The sequence below is a fragment of the Silurus meridionalis genome, chromosome 7 (assembly GCF_014805685.1).
Source record: "Silurus meridionalis isolate SWU-2019-XX chromosome 7, ASM1480568v1, whole genome shotgun sequence".
Taxonomy (NCBI): Eukaryota; Metazoa; Chordata; class Actinopteri; order Siluriformes; family Siluridae; genus Silurus; species Silurus meridionalis.
The window spans coordinates 1,609,082-1,619,176 of record NC_060890.1 but is presented as its reverse complement, the minus strand read 5'-3'; the positions used below and the strand labels follow the sequence as shown (position 1 = coordinate 1,619,176).

Here is a 10,095-nt window from a genome sequence, read left to right as displayed (position 1 = left end):
TGCACAAGACGGAGCAGAAAATTCCAATCGGTGAACTGGGCTTTAAGTGGAAAATGAGAATAGATTGATTTATGGGCATACGTTATGTTACCCCTCCTCCATTCTCTCTCTCTCTCTCTCTCCCTCTGTCTCCCCCGCACGTCATTTCATCACAGCCTTTGGGCGTGAACAGATCCGTTTGTCCTGGACACGGATGCTCCGCTTGTCTTGGAGTGTGTGTGTGTGTGTGTGTGTGTGTGTGTGTGTGTGTGTGTGTGTGTAAATGAATGAATCAGTTACAGATCTAATCAGCATGTCAGACGTTTGAGCAACTCTGTGGGACAGCGCTTCTATCCGGAGGTGGGTTCCCTCACTTCTTTCATTCTCTCTCTCTCTCTCTCTCTCTCTCTCTCTCTCACTCTCTCTCTCTCTCTCTCTCTCTCTCTCTTTTCCATTTGCTCCAATGAAAAATGTATGATTACATGGTGCCTTCAGTGCAGTGCACAAGAGGGACCCGCACGAGACGGGAGCTCGTAACAACACCACGTCTCTCTAAAGGCATTTAATTTTTGAATTTGCAAGGAAAACGATGAAGAGAAAGATCGGGTAAGGGCCTATTACCGAACCTTGACTAACAAAACGCTGATTTTGTTCGCAAGATGTTTTAAGAGTTACTTGTCGTGATGTTTTGTGTCGTTTTTGTTAGAAGTGTTGGGCTGATTATTATATGTTTTGAGATGTTTGTTGTGTCTGTGATGAAGCCTTGAAAAAACTCTCATGAATATTATAACAGCATTGTTTAAAGAGTCACACTATTTATCCGTTTACGGTTACCTTAAACAAAATCTGGTACTTCTCACGTACACTATTGCAGCTATAATCAGCCGTTCCTTCATAACTATAGGACTGTACATGACTATATCCATCCTGTCAGGGTTATGCTAATGTTATCCAAAAAAAACGATTACAAGTGTGTGTGTGTCACTTTGTGTTATTTGCTGATTATCTTGTCTGTTCGCATTTTCTTCTTCTTGCTCAGTAAGAGCATGGAACAGATTTGCTGACTGGAGCAGAAGTCACTTTTATCTCTTTACCCATCTCCTTATTGATTTGTTTGCTATAGCATTTTCCCGGCCTGTCAGCCACTTAACAGGAATGCTGTATAGATGTGTGTGTGTGTGTGTGTGTGTGTGTGTGTGTGTGTATGGCCATTAGCTTCATATTAGAGGTGCACTGATGCATTATGGGGAGATTATTGTAATACAAATTGAGGTGAGTCCCTTGACAGGGAACTTCCGCATGTAATATCATTTTTTAAAGCATGTCCCCAAATGTGTATGTGTGTGTGTGTGTGTGTGTGTGTGTGTGTGTGTGTGTGTGTCCTGAATTTCATGAATTTTTAAACCCCCCACTAAACTCTCTCTTGGCTACCAGGTTTTGGGGGCGGGGAATTCATCGAATGCTGAGAACCCGGCTAACATTTTAACGTTAGCTAAGTGTTACTTGAGCGTTCCCACTGTAGGCGTATAATGTCAACGTGTAAAGAAAACTCTTTTGGCATTGTTGAAACGTTTGGAGATGTTTGCGAGGTTAACGTGTCACCATCTTCAAAATGATGTAACTTTGCGTCGTGAACCCGTTACATTTTTTAAGGGATTGACCACTGAATTTGTTAATATTACCATCTAAATAAAGATGCTACAAGTCCATGAGATGTGATATGATACTGTGCTGAGGTTTGAGTTGATCAGAATATTTTATTTTCAACTTAAACTCGTGTAAAGCGAATCAAAATCCATATTTAGTTCTTGATTAAAAAAAGTATATAAGAAAAATCCCTTTGTATATTTTATTATTTTTTGTTACACTGCTCTGATCGTTATTGTTTTATATTTCTGTAAGGTACCAGATGGTACAAGGTGTCTGTTGGCCTCTTCACCCAGCCACAGTGTGTGTGTGTGTGTGTGTGTGTGTGTGTGTGTGTGTGTGAGCCAACCTCTTTGGATCTGACCAACTGGTCAACACTGCCCTCTGTGTGTGGGTGTGGGTGTGGGTGTGTGTTCGAGAGAATATATATATATATATATATATATATATATATATATATATATATATATATATATATATATATATATATATATATGGTCAAAAGTTTGTGGACACCTGACCATAGTATTGATATGTGCTTTTTGAACATCCACACCAATTTTCTGTTATAATATCCTCCACTCTTCCACATTATATTTTGAAATGGGCCTGTTGGAGATTTGTGTTGGATTCAAATGTGTTTAAATGAAAGTCAATAAATAAGAAGTCAATAAATAAATAACAGCTGAAAATAAACCAATTAATAAATGGTCATTTAAAAATAATAAAAGATCTGCTGCAGAAAGAAAGAAATTTCAGTAAAAAAAATTACTGTCTTGAATTTGTTATTATAATAATAATCATAATCATTATTATTATTATTATTATATGAATAATAATAACAGTAAAAAGAAGTACAACAAGAAGAAAAATATCTATGTGCATATTTATTTATTTATTTATTTTATTTGCAGAAACCCTCGCCATGTCCTCCACTCCACTGGCCGTGACGGAAGAAGATGTGTTTGGTGAGTGACCTCTTCACTCTCCTCCCTCCCCCTCTCCTCCATTAGCGCAGCATCCCAGCCTTTCACACACACACACGCACACACACACACACACACACACACACACACACACACACAGACCGCCATAGCCTGAGAGTGGATCATCCAGCCAGAACACTCACATGTTCATGAAACAGAATCCCGTACATACGTTCACCTCCTCTTCTCTCCTCCAATAAGACCTTCACGTTGCCTCGTGCTGTTCATCTTCACCACACCGCGCTCGTTTTCTTAGTGCACCTAACCTACTGTATATATTACGCTTTGGTTGGTAAATGTTTTTATCATTATTTATTGTCTTTTTCCTGCCGTCCTTGAGAGCGTCCTTATCCACTCAGACATCTGAGTTTGCATCGAGTTTGACAGCAGCAGCTTCAGCGTATCGATTTGAGCGTCTCGGTTCGGTGCGAACCTGAGTGGTGGCTCACTCACACACACACACACACACACACACACACACACACACACACACTGTTATTGCTAAAAAACTTCATATGATGACACCAAGAGCTAGCGGCTACATCCGAACGCATGCGAGTCGCCATTCACTGTACTGTAAAAACTTTCTTTCGCCACATGTTTTTATGCTGGATGCCCTTCCTAACGCAACCCTCCCCATTTATCCGGGCTTGGGACCGGCACTAAGAGTGCACTGGCTTGTGCAACCCTAATGGCTGGGGTCGGTTTCCTGACCGGGGAACAAACCTTGGACGCCGCGGTGAGGGCGCCACATCCTAACCACTAGACTGGTCTAAAAACATATTGGAATTTACAAATCATTTATTTAGTTCAGAATTAAGTTAACTAATTACAGTATACTACCCCATACTGATCCCAATTCCCCTGGGTAGGGTAGACCATGTCTCAATTTAATATACTTCCAAGTTACGATTAGGTTGCCGGAAGATCTCCATCGTAGGTCGGGGGTTACCTGCACTTCCCCGGCGTAAAGGAGCGTGAGCTGGGGATCTCCCGACTGAATCGCATTCAGGGTCTGAAATTAATAGTCAAATATTTCACGAGACCACCAGCGTAGGTCCTATCATACACAATAATGTTAAAAACGAACACTCCTGATGTTCGATAGTGAGCTTTTGAGCAACCATAAGCACCTTCTTAAGATCTCATGGATGCTGGAGGCTGGAAAATAATAAGAGCTCGAATTACACAGGATGCTTTATGAGTTTGGCTTGAGGGCAGATGTGGAGTCTTTACATTCCTCAGACCTTGCTGAAGCATTTCCGAGCTGCAATTTCTTCTTTCTGTGTGTGTGTGTGTGTGTGTGTGTGTGTGTGTGTGTGTGTGTGTGTGAGGAATATCGTTACATCATTCACTTTGGTAATCTGTGGCTGCTGACAGCTTAATAGAGCTCCAGCCCTGCTTTATGATATCACTGTGTTTTACGGTTGCTAAGCCATGTTTGTATGTCTGTGAATGTGTGTGTGTATGTGTGTGTGTGTGTCTTTATGTGGTTGTTGGTTGGTGTGTGGAAGACGATCTCTGATTCCTGAAGATTAAGATATTCAGATTGTGCAGCTACAGTAATGATTAAAAGCATTATTTGAAAAAGAAATCTTTCGTTCTATATTTTCCTGTAAGATTTGACAGACGCAGTGCCCGAGACGGAACGTCTGGACAGCAGCCTACAGAAAGCGAAAGCTCAGCTGTCTACCAAAACCAGAAGGCATCGCCCGTCCAGGTCTCGCCTCCGAGACAGTCTGAGCTCCACAGAGGGCGAAGAAAGCCTCGATGGAAAGGTGTGTGTGAGTAATTTTTTTACGAACATCGACCAAAAAGTAGTTTCTTTTGCTTCAGTAACAAAGATTTTGTGCTTTTCTGTGCACCAGAGCTACACTGGCCTTTTGTCTGGCTCCTGCTCGCCTCTCCTTGTGTCCCTACGCTGCCCCTCCCCCTTCCAAGAGCTCCATTCATCCTCCTCTCCTGCAAGGAAGGACAGGACTTTTACCTTTGAGACAGATGAGGGCGAAAAGAAAGACCTAAGACGAAGAAGTGCATGCTTGCTGTATCCCTCTTCTCCGACCCACCTGCTCAAGGGGGACAATCCCCACCTGCGCCAGGAGGACCACACCAACAAGCGCTACCTTCTTCTGCAGTGCCAGGAAGACAGTCCTCAATTGTACCAGGAGAATCATGTGAAGCAGCGCCACCAAGAGAACTCCCACCTACATATGGACCATCGAAATTTTCACAAAAATGACCACACTGATCTGCACCAAGAGGACCACAAAACTTTACACCAGAGGCACCACACTCACCTGCGACAAGGTGACCATACCCAACTGAACCAAGAGGACCACATTCATCTGCACCAGAGGGACTTCACTGACCTGCACCAGAGGGACTTTACTGACCTGCACCAAAGTAACCCTCACAAGAAGGACCACACCTACTTGCATAAAAGGGACCATTTCCAGGAGGACAACACACACTTGCGCAAGAGGGACCATCTCCAGGAGGACAACACACACTTGCGCAAGAGGGACCATCTCCACGAGGACGACACACACTTGCGCAAGAGGGACCATCTCCAGGAGGACAACACACACTTGCGCAAGAGGGACCATCTCCAGGAGGACGACACACACTTGCGCAAGAGGGACCATCTCCGGGAGGACAGTACCAATGTGCATGAAAAAAGCCAGGTCCAGTTACATGACGAGACACATTCTACCCTGCGTCAGAGGGATTACTCTCAGAGTGAAGGTAGACATTTTGATGGTTATCTTCCTGATGAAGTTCTTAAACCTAACATACTATATATTTTTTTTTACAATGGAATGAGGTTCAGTTTAACTGAACTTAAACCTTGCACATAGCTATTATGTCAAGCTCCACCAGGTATACTTGCAGATACATGGCATCTGCCACTCATAGATCCTGGATAAAATTAAGTGTTCTTCTGATTACACTTCAAAACAGATTGGTCCACCAATTTTTAACCCAAACCCACCTGGCAAAGCCCTGCTTCTCAAATCAACTGACTCGGTATCTGTTTAGGGAAAGCGGACCAGTAATCAGCATTGGAAATCAAAGCTAATGTAGCTAAACAAACCTTTTTTGGTAGACACAATTACCTTTGGCATAGGCCCTTATCCAAATCGACTTCCATTTATCTCATTCATACACCTGAGCAGTTATGGGGTAAAGGGCCTTGCTCAGGGGCTTAGGAGAGCAGCTTGGTGTGGTTTAGATTTGAACTCATTACCTTCAGATTGAAGGTCCAATGCTTTAAACACTAAGCTACCACCCTCCCCATACATACATTGATTAAAATTGATTGGAAGAGACAGACAGGGGTGTGGCTTAAAGTGCAAATATTGAGATACACGGAAGTCATGATGGACAAACTACACATTGCCACTTTGCCCATGTACTGTAGTTCACTCTATAATTTCCCATAATGCACCACAAATAACCTGGTCCTATAATGTGTGTTCAGATGACAGTCGTGATGTTGGTTCGGATGAACCAAGCAGCCCAACGGTACTGCTGGACAAGAAGACCCGAAGACGTTTCCTAGATCTCGGGTCAGTATGAAGTTTTTTTTTTTAGCAAACGCAATGCTACGGTTAGGGGGAAGACATGCAAAACATGATCGCTTGTCGTTTTTATTAATGTTCTTAATGTTTTATTTTTATTATAATTGTATAAAATGAGCTAAAGCATCCTTATTACTAGCATTGGCAATGACCAGGAAGTAGAAGCAATTTCACGCATGCGCAAAACAAAATCTGCGTTTTACAACGCACTAAAAATTTTATGTTTTAAAGTTTATGTTTTAAAGTGTATGTTTTAAAGTTTATTAATAATAATAATAAAAATAATAATAATAATAATAATAATAATAAAAGACTAAACCGACATGCGGTGCACTGATTAATACGTTCCTGAGGGAACTCAGATTTGAACTATGTTTCGCATGTAAAAAGGACTGTAAATGAAATAAAACACTATAGAATGTGGCGTTACAAAGAAATGACTGACTTTAGGGGGCGGCAACAGAAGATCCGTGACGATCATGCCACTATGTTTTGGGTTTGTTCACACAGGGTAACTCTGCGCCGCACCTACGGGAAGGTCAGGAGGGATCGAGCCAACAGACACACTACAGAAGACCGGTACTGAGCGACTACCTCTACAGAATCCCCTGAAAAAACATGCATTTTTAATGTACTGAAATGGATTTATTCTGATTGGTCGCAGGGGGGCCGACGGAGCACAAAGCCGATCCTCCCGTTCCTCTGGTCCCCCGTTTGTGGCTTTCTCCTGGTTGAGTGAGAGAATAAGGGGGTCCAGTTCTCTGAGGAACCCCAGCCAATCTCAAGCCAAGATTCCATCAGAGGTTTGCAAAAACCGTGTTGAGTATTGAGTATCATTAAAAATTTACAGCGTAATGCAGGGAAATGGGAAATATTTGCCAACCCTGAGACCTTGCTATTTGTTTTGGAACCAGTGAGACCTCATTGATTAGATTTTGGAAATATCCCAAAGAAGTCAATCTATTGTTTTTTTTAGTGCTGTTGTGATGCATGTCAGAGTCAGAATCTCCATGTGTTAAGTCGCGCGGTCGGGGGTACTGGACTGTCTTGGCAACTGCTGCATCACAACGTAACAACCAGTCACATCTGTGCAGATCCGGTCTGAAGAATGGTGATAGTGTATGTGCTGCGGAAAGGGGATTTCGCAATCATGACCAGTTACCTCATGACCTCATGAATGTGTACCGTCTGGTCATTTGTGGAAATGGGTTCAGTGTTAAAAAAAGAAGTCCCCAGCTGCCATTGTGAGGAGTCCTCGCTGCTCCTTTCGACAACAAGAAATTTCCTTTGTGCAGCACCCACACTATCCACATTCAAAAGTGCTCCATGGGAGGAGTGGTGAACCGGCGACAGGGTCATGGGCGGGAGAGGCTCATTGACACACATGGGGAGCGAAGGCTGGTCCGCGTTGTCCGATCTAACAGACGAGCTCCTGTAGTTTAAAATGCTGAAGGCTGAGTTTTATTGCTGTTAAATCTCCACGGGTCAAAACTGTTTTGGCAGCAAAAGGGGTAACAACACAATAATTGGCAGGTGGTTATAAAGATATTTCTTGTTGGTGTATTTAGGGGGCCAAAACCAAAGTGTCAAGTTTCTATAGTTATGAAGGAGACCAGGACCAAATGACAAACATTCTGCGGACAATAACTGATGGGGCAAAGCGTCACTGGTTACGAGGGCACCATTGACTGGAGGTGATCGGATTAACAAACAACATTAGGGGGCTAAGCAACAAAGATCTTAAGGGGGACAAGGACCAATGTTCCTTTCGGGAGACAATGGCCAGAGGTCAATCGAGGGCCAAGCACCAAAAATCTTTAGGGTGACAAAGACCAGTCAACAATGTAGCACATATTGAACATTGTCTCTTGACCTCTTTCACTGTTGAATTTTATAATTCACTTCAATTCTATATCTTAGTCATAAACTCAACACTTTAACTAGTCATTTTGAATCGTAACACAACAAAGTAGGCGATAATCCAACGTCTCTTGTAATACCATATTCCTCTTTTCCTTTTGGAAGGACGAGGAGGTGAAAAACGACAGCAGGTCCAGCAGAAACGGATCGTCGCAGCCGTACCTGAGCCTTTCCGATCACTCACACGAGGTGCGCTATATATCTTCTATGTACATTTCCGATTTTTTTCCGAGCAGGCACGTTAGCGACGGTGTGCTTTTTCAGGGCCGAGACGAACACACAGAACCCCGAGGTGTGAGAAAGAAGATCAATGTGCCGTTCTCATCGAGTGAAAGAGACGGGACAGAAAAGCAGAATGGCATCCATAGGGACAAGAGGGACGACGGACACGAGGGAAACGACGGAGACGCGGAAAAACTACTGACCTCTTAATCACAGTGCAAGCATTATTGATTTAGAAGGAAATGATGAATCATTTCCTTGCTTCATTTTTTCCCCCCTGTAAATACTGTAGGCACTGATGTTATTGTCACTTATTCTGGTGACTTAATAAAATGTTTAAAAAATGATTAAAAATACTAATTAAAATAAAACATGTATATATATATTTATTTTTATTCAAATAAATGTTCAGAAATCTGGAAACTAAACATTTGTGCACCCCGAGGAAATGTAGCAGGAGTTCGTCTTCCCATCTGTTTCTTCATTATCGCAAATATCAAAATGGTATTTATCAAATAGATAAATAAAAAACAAACAAACCCTGGTATGAGTAACAGTTACAAGCGGAAAGATTTTTTTGTTCTCACAGTGTTTCATTTTATTTCTCTTATATCATTTCACACTTAAACCTTTGGTGGTGTCCTACATGAATTAACCCACCATCGTCATGAGGCCACGGCAATAGAAACCATCAATATCGGAGAGAAAATCAGTAGAACAGAGCGTCTCATACAGTGAGAATGAATGTCATCTCTAAAGCAAGAAACCCAATTAACACAACTCAACACGTCTCCTTTCACTGGAGCCTCAACCACACCTCCATACACATCATCTTTAGCAGAAGCTTAGAAATTCCCCTCATAAAATGACTCCGGGTTTCTCTACATTTTGGGACGTTTTTTTTCAGTGCATTGTGGTTTCCCTGGGGATTTGAAATGAAGGCAATTTATGTGTTTTTGTGCAAATTTTACGGGAAAATATAAACAGTACATGAACAGTTTTGGTCGACTTTTTCTCGCTGTGTCCAGCTTCTTCTTTTTTTTATCATCTTGTAAATGAAAAAAGCATATCTGGGATCAAATTTGTTTCTTCTCCTCTGTCATTGTGGAATAAATAAAAAAAACAGCATAAAAAACAGCTTTTAAATATAGAATAGATTCGAGATTGTGCAGTTTGCTACAGACGAGGCTTGCGAGCACCAACTAACGCGCTCTCTAAACCGTCCAATCAGAAGACTTGAAAATGCCCACATTATTGGGTGCCTGCTAGATGGCGCCGAAAGTCAGCAACTCGAAATCCCATTGGATCGCTGATTCTTAATTCTCAACGCAAGATACGTTAGACCCGCATCAAGTGACGTGACGGCTGAAATATGATTGGATAGAAACTCTAACATAAATATATACTGAAATAAAGTAAATGGACTATCAGGAATAATGTAATACATATTTATTGAAAAAAACAAACAAACATTAAAATGTAAGTCAGAGATTCTGACTTCTATATCATCTATAGTGTCATCTTTTTTATCCACTTATACCTATATTTAATGTTATTAATTTCATTACGAATCATTTTTTGTTAAAATAGATAAATTAAACAAAATTGATGCAAAAAAGAATTTGAACCGATTCAACTTCAACTCACCAATAGCATTCACGCATACTGAGTCCTCTCGGCCAATCACATGTCGCGATATTACTTTCAAAATGGCGGCTGCTGAAAACACACGGCGTCGGTTCTTGTTGCTACCCGTATTC

The 10,095-nt window shown here is 41.7% G+C and overlaps 1 protein-coding gene across 1 annotated transcript; it reads left to right on the top strand.

The window, feature by feature from the left end:
- The first annotated feature begins 287 nt into the window (after nucleotides 1–287).
- Nucleotides 288–9,048, top strand: samd14 (sterile alpha motif domain containing 14). Its single transcript, XM_046854334.1, has 9 exons — nucleotides 288–339; nucleotides 2,541–2,594; nucleotides 4,233–4,390; nucleotides 4,481–5,357; nucleotides 6,094–6,181; nucleotides 6,704–6,772; nucleotides 6,858–6,996; nucleotides 8,219–8,302; nucleotides 8,378–9,048. Exons 2-9 carry the CDS (start codon nucleotides 2,552–2,554, stop codon nucleotides 8,543–8,545), a joined length of 1,626 nt encoding a protein of 541 aa, XP_046710290.1. The 5' UTR covers nucleotides 288–339; nucleotides 2,541–2,551; the 3' UTR covers nucleotides 8,546–9,048.
- Nucleotides 9,049–10,095: the final 1,047 nt, after the last annotated feature.

Coding starts and splice junctions, on each gene's coding strand:
- samd14 (XM_046854334.1), top strand. CDS start 2,552: ATGTCCTCCACTCCACTGGCCGTGACGGAAGAAGATGTGTTTG. Junction 6,773..6,857: donor AGACACACTACAGAAGACCG/GTACTGAGCGAC, acceptor GATTGGTCGCAG/GGGGGCCGACGGAGCACAAA. Junction 8,303..8,377: donor TTTCCGATCACTCACACGAG/GTGCGCTATATA, acceptor GTGCTTTTTCAG/GGCCGAGACGAACACACAGA.